Source organism: Pseudochaenichthys georgianus, chromosome 7 (genome assembly GCF_902827115.2).
Source record: "Pseudochaenichthys georgianus chromosome 7, fPseGeo1.2, whole genome shotgun sequence".
Taxonomy (NCBI): Eukaryota; Metazoa; Chordata; class Actinopteri; order Perciformes; family Channichthyidae; genus Pseudochaenichthys; species Pseudochaenichthys georgianus.
In genome coordinates this window covers 24,113,328-24,127,162 of record NC_047509.1, presented here as the reverse complement: position 1 = coordinate 24,127,162, position 13,835 = coordinate 24,113,328, and the positions used below count along the sequence as shown (strand labels likewise).

General features: G+C 42.3%; 1 protein-coding gene across 1 annotated transcript in view; it reads right to left on the bottom strand.

The window, feature by feature from the left end:
• Nucleotides 1–13,835, bottom strand: part of cntn3a.1 (contactin 3a, tandem duplicate 1) — a 116,129-nt gene that overhangs the window by 54,818 nt on the left and 47,476 nt on the right. Inside the window, exon 5 of the mRNA XM_034088025.1 lies at nucleotides 6,616–6,711. Coding sequence (XP_033943916.1) covers nucleotides 6,616–6,711 — 96 coding nt within the window. The remainder of the gene's footprint in view (nucleotides 1–6,615; nucleotides 6,712–13,835) is intronic.

The window sequence follows — 13,835 nt, the reverse complement described above, 5'->3', positions numbered from 1 at the left end:
TCATCCCAAGAACACACCATGAGATAGAAACCAAGGATCACACAGTGTAATCACATCTGCCTGGATGTTTGTGCCAATAGATGTTTCCTGATTTACAATGTGCTACATTTCAGAAGTTACACAAGTCATATGTACAAACGTGTAGAGTTTATGGAGCCAAACTCGGCTGTTAACTACATACAGCCATATTGACTGATGTGAATTGGCTTTAAAGAAAGACATTTTGTGAAAAACGCTTATCTCATTGTGACCCAGTTAGATAAGGAAATCAATACCACTCTTAAGTCGGTACAGTAAATATGAGGATACTGTCAGCAGATGGTTAGCTTTCCATACAGACTGGAGACATTGGGAAACACCTAGCGTAGCCCTGTCCAAAGTAATACAAAAACCTGATACCACCTTTATGGCTAACTAATTCAATATCGTACAAGGACATACAAAAACAACAACATTTGCGGTTTTAGGCAGATCACAGGGAGAAATAGTTTGTTGCTGGGAACAGTTGTTGTCAGCAAGAGGGGGCTGATGTAAACAAAATATTTAAAATTATTCAAACCGCATAAACAACAAAGACATGACATGTTAATTAGTGAGTGGGCTTTCAGAGTTGTTTTTAAATGTTTTGTTAACCTTTGGACAGAGCCAGGCTAGCAGTTTCCCAATGTGGTCAGTCTTTACACCCAAGCATAGCTAACTGTCTCTTGGCCTTAAAAAAAAACATGAAATGGTCTTCTCATCTAACACCTCATCTGTGGGCATTTCCTAAGTTTAACGGTTTCATGAATGACTTTTTAGAGACGTGATAAGAGGAGCTGCATTTCAATGTTCAATATTCATCCCTTGTGGTTTCTTCAGCCTTGAACTCCATCATAGTCTCCATCAATTGTATCAACCATAACTTCTTTGCTTGATCCATCCGACCCAGGGAGGGAACAGCTGTAATATCCTCTCTCCACTAAATAATATATTCCAGCTCTCATCCTGAAAAGGTCATGTATATTTAATGTCTGTTTTTGAAACAATATCTTCCAAAGGTGCAGGGCAAACTGGAACAACAGCAAATAAGAGGTTACTAATTAGTTAGTTAAAGATTTATGGTGAGAAACGGGAAGCAGGAAATAGGAAGTGGAAAGTACCAATGGTTGTATTTGATGACTTGACTTGAGAGCCTTTTGCAGATGGGTGCTAATGGAGTAATGCAATCATGACTGACATTGAGTGGCAGATTTTCATTGTGCTTCCGTTTAGTCCTTGTATAATGAACAGACAGCATCAATTCACCCTTAATTATTGGAGAGGAGGGAAGATAAATACAACATGACAGGCCAAGGACATGCTGAATCCAGAGTGGCTCTTGGCGAAGTGTTCAACCAGGCTCAACCGCTGTTAAAGTTTGTACTAGTGAGTCTGTTCCCTAGATAGTCACAGCCCTTAACCAGGGCTACTTATCTGTATTCATAACACACAACAAGTTCACTCTATGAAATGGCTTAGGTCACGCACTTGGGAGAAATTCCTGCAAGCTATGTGTTTTGTTAGTGGCTGACGAACAGCCTCTGTTTTGAGGTACATGCTCTGCAAAGAGAGAACAAGTGATTTCAGCCTTGAGTAAATTTAAAAGGCATGTTTCCATTAGGGAAAGGAGGTCAAATGCATTAGGTGCAGTACATAAGCACAGTCATTCAGATCCTCTTAAAGCAGAAGATGACACACACTGACATCTAATAAAATACAGTACCGTGCAGTGGAACAACACCGCGGCAGCTCCTCTTGGACACTTGATATTATTTGTGTCGGTCTTTAAGTGCAACTCTAAACTATCTCACAGTTTCAGAGCATTCTGGCTGCACCAAACTACTTCCTGCAGCTGTCATGAGGGTTTTGAGACATCGTTAAAATGAAATAATGGCCTCTGAATCATTCATGGGATATTGAAATCCTTTAAAGGGGAGATGAGGCAGATCCTTGTCTAAGGCTGTATTGCACTGATCCTGTCTCCCTTCACTGTATGAGAGCATGTTTCTCACTTCCAACACTGTGAGAGTGGCGGTCAGACTATTCTGTGTTTCAAAAGTGCAACAACACATTAATAGTGCTTCCAATTAATTGGATAATGTACTATGTATTTGCCAACCCTTTAATGTCTCTTTAAGTGTTGTTTTAAGCAATTACGCTTTTTTATCACCATGCGTCAATATTAAGCAAAATATACATTATATATTACATTTACTTTCCTCCACAGTTTACACAGTGAGGCACATTTGTGTCAGTTATTTTATTAGCGGATCGAATTAATATGTTGTATAATATATTAATTATTAAAGTAATGATAATGGTTTTAGCTTCTCAAGTGAAAAGAAAATGGTTCAGCTTTTCCATCTTTTCTGTGAATAATATGCATCTGTTGCTTAGACAAAATAACCTGGTAATTGGGTATTTTTTAAATTGCTTACACTTTACTGCCTAAATTATAAATGAATTATTCATGATAAATCATCATTAGATGAATGGATCATGAAAATAACCATTAGCTGCAGCCCTATTTGCTTTAAACCGAATTCAGTGGATTAAAGTGACCAGGTTTAGCATCGCCATTAATATTTTCACGCTTAGAAGGAGGCTGAATGAGGACAAGACAATGTATATAACAAACACTAGATGAGTGCATCATTACCATAGCAAATACGGTCGGGCCTGCTTTTTCAGCAAATATGTTAGAAAATTGGAGATGAGTCATCCTAAAGCACATCTCAGCATCTCCATCAATAGGCATAATCTGAGATGACAGCTGCCAAATATATTGTCAGAAAATGGATCGTTCCAAGCACATTGCAAGGTCTCTAGAGAAAAGCTATGATCCATCGCAAAAGGAAGGAGGAAGGGGCTGTTGGTACACACAAAAGCAGTCTGTATGCTGTTGGTCGGCAGGACAAAAGCATGCTCTGGCTGTGTTTATTCGGTACGGGCAAAACAGCAGGGAAGCAATCTAACCCAGTTTGAATGAATATAAAAATGATTAGCATTAAAGTTCCATTCACCCAAATCAAATGATTGTCGACAGTCTGAGAGCACTGATACTAATATTACCATTTTTAAATCCTTGTGTTCCATTGTATCGTATCAGAAGACTTGCGTGTTTCATTCATGATCAGTTCTGATCATTTATAAGCACACAATGTGTAAAGGTCAACTTGAAAATCACTTTTCCTCTCTTTTGCTTCTGGGTGATTTTTTGGATTTCGGATCCGTATTTGTATGTTAAACTTTTGTACCATCGTTTTAAGCAGAGGTCCTATATTTTGGAGTAAGGCCCATTGTCCCTACATCCATGTTCTTAATTAAACTTTTAAGACAGAGGGGTTTATAGAAAGTTGGATCATGGAAAACGCAGCAAAAGCCATTGCTATCCAGCATGTTTAAACTTGAATCCTTGTATCAGTTATCTGATATAACATGTCCATGCAATGAGAGAGAGCACTTACTCCAACTATAGTAGGAGTTTATATAGCTCATTGACATTATAGGAACATTAGTATTTTCTCTGCATCTTATATAATGAAATGATGATGACAGAACATATAACAGGCCGACTGTACAGACTCTGTATGAGCGTGGATGAAGCTATCGTTCCTTTTTAAGAGAAGGTAAGGGCTTCTTATGAGACTGCATGTGACAGATATGGGCCAGGTGCAATGTAACGGTGTTAGTTACTGACAACAACCCCTCCCCTAATCCCAAATGATCAGCATCATGCTGTTGGAGGGAGGTCCACAGGGAGTTTGGAGTCTAAATAAAAAGAAGCAAGTTTTGGTGACAAATGACAGACAAGATGAACATGAATTATTTAAGAGAATTATTGAAAGAGTCTATTAACATTTCCCTAGAGGAAAAAACATCAAGAGCCAGATATTTTACCTCATGATGATTTAGTCAAATTTCTACCCAAACACACACACGCATTCATCTTGGTAAACATCTGTGGAGTGTGAAGTTGTGAAATATGCAAGATTGCAGTCACAACAAAGCAACTGGAGTTTATGTAACATCAGAACCCGGGGAGTTTCTTGATATTTTGTTTATAAAAAGACGTGTTACATGTTTAATGCCAATATAAAGCAATGGTGTCCTGAAATCCCCTTATCGAACAAGAATATGGCAATGAAAGATGACAAAACCACCAGTTCTATAAAAAGGTCAAACATTACATTTCCTCAGGCATAAATAGAAAATGTGTGACACATGACTACCATGAGTCAGAATGAAAAATAAATGGATTTACACGATTAGAGGAGGTGAGTTCAAAGGTTTTTGAAAGGACACATGTGATGTGTTTCACAGAGGTGAAGCTCCCTCCTGCTGTTAACATGAATACAATGAGATTCATCATCAGATGTGCTTTTCAATGCTCAACATCCAGGTCTGATTTTTGTATTATGAGCCTGGACAAGGCCATTCAATACTTCCTTTCCTTTGTAGAGCCTGGCTGAAGCCTTCCTGATTAATTCTTGAGGTTTGTAAATGGAAATGTGAATAATTGCCTAAAGGTTATAGCTCCCTTTCAGTTTTCTTCTATCCCCATCATGAAACAACCAGGTGACATGAGCCATACATGTATGTATTTAAAAGTAATTGTTATTGTGTCATGTGTCCTCAGACAATTGCAAACCAACATTTTCTATTTATTTTTCAGGCATCTGGGAAATAATCAAAATGGTCTGTTGGACTATGCGTAACTGGCACACACTGCTAATATTACATTTCAATTAAGATTACATATCACATTTTAAGTAATATTTTCTGGATTCAGCTTGTACGGATTGTTAGCACATTATACGAATAGGAGAATAAGAAATCAATCACTTGCTATGTAAAGAAACAAGAGCAGTAGCTATTGAGATATTCATGCTTTGTAAACCAGTAAATCCACTATGTGAGACTCAATCTATTAGAACAAATCAAACAACTGTATGCGACATTCAAAACTTAACAATACATAATATCAAGCTGTGCATAAAATGGTATAACCTAAACTGATGTCAGCATTCATTAAACACGCAAGTAATCTAGATGATTGTCTTGCGTTGAAGGTGCCTTAAAGGTGACTCATTAAATACCTCAATACACAATCAAGTAAATGAATGCTTGGTCACTGAATATCTCCTCCCTTTCTGATTGCCGTGCAGTACTGTACTGCAGCCTGTTTGGTTAGTATGTGCAAACTACCCACAATGAATTGGCACAGCAGGTAATATTTCCAAGAAGAAGTCAGTCAATGTCAACTCATTTCTGCACTGTCTAGGCCGGGCCAAACTCCTTGTCCATGCACTCTCTCCCAAATTGTAAATATTCGCCCGGTGCCTGCACAATTGCCTACAAAAACAGAGAGTTATAGCTTCGTGAAATAAATTAGACAGATGTTTGCACATGTGACCTGACTGAAACAGTGTTGTTTACCTAGAGATAATGAATGAACTATTGAATTTAAATGGCCTAAATATTTTTGGGCAATGTCATGACACAGCGCACCACGCTACGAGGCTGCCAAAAGTAAGCATATGGCTCATTGTTCCAGCTCCACTTGTAAGCACAAGGTGAGATGTCTCATTATAACACAGCATACAACAAAGGACTACAAACACAACATTATTCTAAGGTGAGCCAGTGACTTAGTGATGAAAAAACATTCTATTTCATTGTTGGAACTCAACAGTTTCGCACAGAAACACTGGACTAAAGTTTACACAAACAATACCAACAATAATCTGTTTTTATGACATATATAACATACAGTACAGCACCTGAAGGGTTTCCATTTTTAAGATGCTTCCTGATGGATAGCAACCTTATAGCAAGACATATTCACTTTGGTTAGTCTGTATGATATAATAAGTGTAAGCTAAGGTGGTCCAGGGTCGCGATATTTTGTCAGTAAAAACCCACATTGGGTGGTCTTTAGCACATTCTAATGCAGCTATTTCCTCATATGCACTGATCTTGATTATTGCATATTTTAATTTAATCTGACACATTTAGTGAAAGAGTACTAGAGTAACAGACGCTCATTTCGCTCTTTAAAGCTGATCTTCAGAAATAATGGCTGAAACCACTCCCCCCCCCCCTGCTGTGTTCAGTATGTTACATTACATCCTGATTCTCCAAAAGTGGAGAATTACATTCTGCCGTGCTGCTAGAACTACAATCCAGTACCAGAACCCTGCGTAGGAGTTAATAGCATTGGATGCTAATTCTCAATGATAATGTAATTGATGCAAAGTACTGATGTGAAGCAGACAAAGCACCTTCAGAGAGAGGCTCCATTACTCAGCCTGGCAGGGGCCCAGACACGGACAGCCTCTCCGTCTGCATGCTAAAGTCTTTCCTTCCTTCCCCTTTGAAAATCAAGCTGATAGGCCAGAGTGTCCTAAAGTAAAAATGACTCACTCCACTGACCTCAACAACACAAACAAAGAGCCAGGAAATCTGCGGGCGGGAGCACGAATGTGACTTCCAGATTAGTAAATGAGTCTTCACTGATACTGAGTTCTTGTTAAAAAGCTGTGGAAATCGTGATTGTGTAAGTGATTAGGATGATGGAAGAGTAGTCCGTCTTACCTCCAGAGTGCGGAGGCGGGCCGCACAGAAGGACCACTCCTTGACCTTCACGGACCCTCACTGGACTTCTTCTCTGGGTCTTGAAGTTCTCCATGTCTGGAAACCAAAAAAGAAACAAAGCCAAATATAATCGATTCTTTCTTCACAGGACGTGCAAAGTTGTTTATAGAGGTAAAAATGTACTTTATATCTGCAGCTGCTCAATAATTTCATATCTGGCTAGAACACAGCTACAGCTGAGTTTAACAGTGCCATATGATGCAGAACTTTTGCACATGTTCATGAAACACGCTATGTTTGCATAAATGCAGACAAAGTGCTGTAAAGACCTAAACACTCCTGACCGGAGCAGAAAGCAATTCTTCAAGTATAAGTCACACATGAGTGAATTTAATTGGAATTGCGTATGGTTATCACTTTCTGTGTTTCATCCATTGCACACAGACCAGTAACAATTAAATGACTAAGACTGAAACATCATTTGTATGGAGACCGATTACTTGTTGACAACTTGCTGAGAAAAAGCAAATAGAGCCTGCAATCCTTGAACACTTTGCCTTTTCTTGCCTGCTGTGTTTCTTGGAGATATCGCAAGCAGTGCAGCCAAATATGTGGCTGCTATATAATGACATAATCAAGACTGAATTCACAAAAAGGCAGAAAGAATGCAAAACTGACACCTCCTGTGTACAAGCACAGCAGGATGAGCCTCTGCATAATACATACAGTACGTGCTCTTTGCAGACCTTGTGAGTAATGGAAAGCTGCAACCAGCAGAACTGCCTTACATTATCACCATCGAAAGCAGCTTTTCCATGGTTCACAATTGATTAAGTGGAAAGCTTCTGTATGACTTCACAAATTATTAAGTAGATCATTAGGTTTTTTTCATCTTTGGAGCAGACAGATTGTGTGGATGCTTCAGCAGCCACATTTTAGACTATAGCTGATCCATGGGTAACAATCACATAAGCCTGTCTGTGCATGAACAGATTGAGCACAGTTAGGGTCCCTCTGCAAGACATCTATACTCTGGATCCCTAGACGTGAAAGCGAATGTGAGAAATCTATTTATCTATCATTTTATTGATGTGTATGCCAGAAATGATTATAAAAACAATCAATATCAGACCAGATGTTCACGTTATATCATGCCTAACTTCACACCTTAGAGTATAATTAGTAGATGATACAAATGAAATTTTGTATTTTGATTGAATCTTGCTATCACAACCAAAGTCGAAAGCTTGAGACTGTCAGCATATCCAATAGTTGATACAAGTTTTTTCTTGCAGATACAAACAACCAGTATAAGAGAGAAACAAAATTGCTGATCAAAACATATAAATACTCTCTCATTTGATCTGTTTTTAAAAAATATATTAGACTTACAAACTGATTTAATTAAACAAGACTTGGAGTCCAAAGCCACACTAACAGTTCTGTGAGGCTGAACTTTAATGCTTTGTGGTAATCAGTTTATTAACATGCCCACATTTCCAAAGTGAAGTAGGTATACTGTCATTGTCACGGTGTAAACCAATGCTGTATAAAGTGGCTTGTACACTGGCTAGATACATTCTAGTTTCAGCAGTTCAATATTTATTCTATCTCCCGGCACAATAGCTCTGTAGATCTGATTGAGTTTCGTAGGCCAAGCAACTGTGGCTAAATTGTGTTAGAATAATAGGCACATGTAGGCATAGCATGCTAACCTACCGAATAAGTCATTTCAGTAAGCATACAGTCATCATAAAGAACCATTTCATTTATTTATTAATACATTCTGTTCAAAATTGCCCATTGTTTTTTATTGGCAATTTCTATCAGCATGTTGATTTAACTATGCACAGCTTCCCTCCATATAACCTGCTTTTCACGAGTGCCCAACACATCTTGCTTATATTTACCTATCATATGAAATACCAGGACCCAAGCACCTGGTTTCCCTTATAATTACATTTATTTTTCAGTTTTTTTATACTTTGACATGTCAAATGTCAAATGTCTGCTTCTAGAAAGCCTATACTGACTCAAAATCACAATTGTAAATCTGCAGGTGGTGCTGGTGAAGTCAGGAGGATTCGTCCTATGTCGACCATGATAAAACATTTACAACATTCCAATCAATGACAGAGCACACTGATATCTCTACCGCAATAGTGCATCTCAAAATGAAGGAGTCTTTTGCAGCTTCCTTTTGTTTTAAGTTGCTCCATTATTGCAGCTGCCACAACAAAGTATTTTGGCTTAGAGAGGCAAACAGCTATCTGATAACATATGAAACAGAAGCTGCTCTGGCAGGGCCGCTACCTGCTGAGTCAGACATTACGGCAGCTGCAGGAGCACCGTCTCACAATGGTTTGATGTTGTGAATCGTTTGGTTTGAGTTCATATTGTGCACAGTTGTATTTTGAATGCTGATAAGAAATAATACACTCTCTACTGTTAGTCGTCTGCAGAGTCAGTTTTTCAACTGTTACGCAACCTACTGTACCATTTATTATGCTCAATATGTGCGTGGATTAAGACAGAAAATAAGTGTGTGTACTGCCTTCAGAGTAAGCTACCTGATAACTTTCAACAATCTAATAACTTCATTATTATTGTGTTTTTTAACTAGACTTATTATCATCATAGTGTTTTTCAAGTAATTATGTATACCGTATTTTCCGGCTATACAGTAAATCGCAATTTATGTTTTTACCTGTCTGGCTGGTCCTGCGACTTATACTCCGAAGCGACTTATATATTGAATTTTGTCTGACTGCGTTCAAACTCCGGCCAATAGATGGCACTGTATACAATCGTGACAACTGAAAACTGCTGTACCACCGAAGAAGAAGAAAGTCACGGCAACCGGGAGGATGAGTCATGCAACTTTCCAGGATGTTGTGGGATGGATCGACACCATCCTCTCAGGATTCAGAAAGGTCTAATCGGAGCTGATTCTGATGGAGAGTCTGAGGACAGCCCGGAGCAGGACATGCTGCTTTAAAGAGCAGGCTCAGCAGCCGGGGGAGGGGCGCTGGTGAGCCATACTTCTGTCTCCCCTTCCCACGCTAATCGTCTCCAGTTAAAGGGTACGGTTTCTAGTTCACAAGTTTCCCTTCCCCTTCAAGTCTTAGTTGATTCAGGGGCTGATGAAAATTGTATTGACTCTGACCTGGTTTTCCAGTCTAATCTCCCCTCAGAACTCCTTCCCGAGCCCAAGAACATGTTTTCTCTTGATGGTAGGCTTCTTGCCCGTGTAACTCACCGTACTGCCCCAGTGTCATTGTTACTCTCAGGTAATCATCACGAGACCATTTCCCTTTATCTCATTCCCTCACCCCTTTCTCCGCTGGTATTAGGTCTCCCCTGGCTTAAACTCCACAACCCACACATAGACTGGGCCACCTTATCCATCGTCAATTGGAGTTTGTTCTGCCACTCTCACCGTTTACACTCTGCCGTACCCACCACTGTTACTTCAAAACCTGTTCCCCCCCCCAGACCTGTTGACCTCACGTCAGTTCCCTCTGAGTATCATGACCTCCAGGAGGTTTTCAGCAAGGATCGTGCCCTGTCTCTACCACCTCATCGACCTTATGACTGTGGCATTGACTTGCTCCCCGGTGCTCCCTTGCCTTCGAGCAGACTTTATAATATCTCCAAGCCGGAGAGGGAGGCCATGGAGACTTATATCACTGACTCTGTTGCTACTGGTCTCATTCGCCCTTCTCGCTCTCCATTGGGGGCAGGGTTTTTTTTTGTTGACAAGAAGGATAAGACTCTACGCCCCTGTATTGATTTCAGGGGCTTGAATGACATTACTGTAAAGAATAAGTATCCTCTTCCGCTCATAGACTCAACTTTTGGTTTCCTCCATCAAGCCACCATCTTCTCTAAGTTGGACCTCCGAAATGCCTACCACCTAGTTAGGATAAGGGAGGGAGACGAGTGGAAGACTGCGATTAAGACGCCCCTGGGACATTTTGAATATTTAGTTATGCCTTTTGGGTTAACTAACGCCCCTGCTGTGTTTCAGACACTCATTAACGATGTCCTTCGTGATATGCTTAACAGATTTGTCTTTGTGTATCTTGATCATATCCTCATTTTCTCTCATGACCCCCAAGAACATGTCCAACACATGAGGTTGGTGCTACAGAGACTTCTGGAGAACAGACTTTATGTTAAGGCTGAGAAGTGTGCCTTTCATGTTTCCTCCGTTTCATTCCTGGGTTTTGTGGTAGAGAAGGGACAGGTCAGAGCCGACCCTGCCAAAGTCATGGCAGTGGCCGAATGGCCCACTCCTACAACGAGAAAGCAACTCCAAAGGTTTCTTGGTTTTGCCAACTTTTACCGCACGTTTATTCGTGACTATAGTCGAGCAGCCGCCCCACTCACCAAGCTCACCTCAGTTAAAGTTCCCTTTGTGTGGTCATCTGAAGCTGAGGCTGCTTTTGCTATGTTGAAGTGTTTGTTTTCCTCTACTCCTGTGTTATCTCACCCTGATTCTTCAGCCCCTTTCGTGGTCGAAGTGGATGCCTCCGACACTGGTGTAGGGGCAGTCCTCTCCCATCGCTCAGCCTCCGACCAGAAGTTGCATCCCTGCGCCTTCTTTTCCCCACCGGCTCTCCCCGGCAGAAAGAAACTATGATGTGGGAAATCGGGAGCTTCTGGCAGTAGTCTTAGCCCTGCAGGAATGGAGGCACTGGCTTGAAGGCACAACTCATCCGTTTGTGGTATGGATGGACCACAGAAACGTAGCTTATCTCCGTTCTGCTCGCAGGCTCAACTCTCGCCAGGCTCGATGGGCACTTTTTCTGGGCCGGTTCAGCTTCACCCTCACCTATCGGCCAGGCTCACGGAACATCAAGGCAGACGCCCTGTCACGTCAGTTCGCTCCTCCGGTTGAGGAGCCATCCGCGGGAACCATTCTTCCAACCTCCTGTGTGGTGGGAGTAGCCAGGTGGGAGGTTGAGAGGGTGGTCCTGGAGGCACAAGAGGACCATCCAGCTCCTGAGGGTTGTCCACCGGGTCGGCTGTTCGTTCCACCGCACGCCAGATCTTCAGTGCTCCAGTTGGGACATGATTCTAAGATAGCTTGCCATCCAGGAGCACTTCGGACTCTAGGCCTCATCCAACAACGCTTGTGGTGGCCCTCCATGTCCTCTGATGCCAAGAAGTATGTCGCCGCCTGCTCCATCTGTGCCCGCAGTAAGGCATCCCACCGCGCCCCTGCTGGTCTTCTCCGCCCTCTTCCCATTCCTCATCGGCCTTGGTCTCACATCGCCATGGACTTCGTGACGGGTCTTCCCCCATCGGAAGGAAATACAGTTATCCTGACGATTGTTGACCGCTTTTCCAAGGCCGTACACTTCGTTCCCCTACCTAAGTTACCTTCTACTCTGGAGACTGCTACACTAATCACCCAGCATGTTTTTAGATTGCATGGCATTCCTCTGGACATTGTTTCTGACAGGGGTCCGCAATTTGCCTCTCGAGTCTGGAAAGCCTTTTGCCAGGCATTGGGGGCGTCGGCCAGTCTGTCATCAGGTTACCACCCGCAGACCAACGGCCAGACTGAGCGTGCAAATTAGGACCTGGAGGCAGCCCTTCGCTGTGTCTCTTCTCACCATCCAGTCTCCTGGGCCTCCCACCTGCCTTGGGTTTGAATATGCTCACAACTCCCTGGTTTGCTCCGCCACAGGAATGTCTCCATTCATGGCTTCTGTTGGGTTCCAACCCCCTCTCTTCCCCACCCAGGAGAGGGATGTGGCAGTCCCCTCAGTACAGGGGCATCTTCGGCGGGCCCGCAGAGTCTGGCATGAAGCTCGGGCAGCTCTCGTTCGCACTGCTGCTCGCAACCAGAGGCTTGCAGACCGCCATCGCACTCCAGCCCCGGACTACCAGCCCGGTCAGAAGGTCTGGCTGTCCTCCCGTGATCTGCCACTCCAGACTGACTCCCGCAAACTGGCACCCAGGTACATTGGCCCGTTTGTCATTGAACGGATTATTAACCCCGCTGTGGTTAGGCTCAAGCTGCCTGCTGCCTTGAATGTCCACCCAGCATTTCATGTCTCACTTCTCAAACCAGTTTCCTCCAGTCCTCTGAGCCCTCCGGCCAAGCCCCCTCTTCCCCCCCGGCGTATTGACAATCATCCTACTTTCACCGTCCAGCGGTTGTTGGATGTACGAAAGTGAGGCCGGGGGTTCCAGTACTTGGTGGATTGGGAGGGGTATGGGCTAGAGGAGCGTCAATGGGTCTCCCGCTCCCTGATTTTGGACCCTGCTCTCCTTAGGGACTTTTATGAGAGGTACCCGGACAGGCATGGTAGGACGCCAGGAGGCGTCCGTTGAGGGGGGGTACTGTTATGATTCTGTTTAGTTGTATTTTTGTTGTGTGCTTTTGTGTGCTATTTCCTGTCTCACCCCTCTCTTCTCTGTGTTCCTCTGCAGGGCTGGCGTGTGACAGGGAGTTGGCTGGCTCCTCCCAGTAGCAGACGAGGCACACCTGTTTCCACTCACCTCTTCACCTGTAGAGATAAAAGCCCGGTCCTCATGCCACTTCCCTGCCAGATAATTCCTCTGTGTTTCGACCCTCCGGTGTGTCTCGCTGCTCTCCTCGTTGTTTGGATTTATTGTTTGGATTTTTGCCAGCCAACTTCCTGACTCCACTGCCGTATTTTTTGTTTTCTGCTTGAATAAAGATTTTTGTTTATTGACCATCTCTCTCCAGTCTTTTGCTTTGGGGTCCAAAATTCTATAGGCCGTAACACCACCGTGTGTAAGCTCCGTTAAACACTTCCGCCAGAGTTAGCGAAAGTGTTTAACAGCGGTACAGAGGATGAAGACTTCAGTGGATAAATGCGACTTATACACCGAAGCGACTTATATATGTTTTTTTTCTCTTAATGACACCTTTTTTGACAAGAGCGACTTATACACATGTGCGACTTATAGTCCGGAAAATACGGTACAGAACTTGTCAAAAATAGCCAAAAAGTGCTTTACAAAGGGCCGAAATAATGCATTAAAACAAATAGAGCAAAACATGTATGTCACAATGAACAAAGGACGAAATAAAATAAAATAAAATGTACATATACATTCCCACATTCATAACATATCCAGTACATACAGTTTATACAGTAGATCTACCGAGACATATAATACAATCTGTGATAAATGTTCTATCTTGCATGCATGGATGTCATTTGTTTTGAATTGCA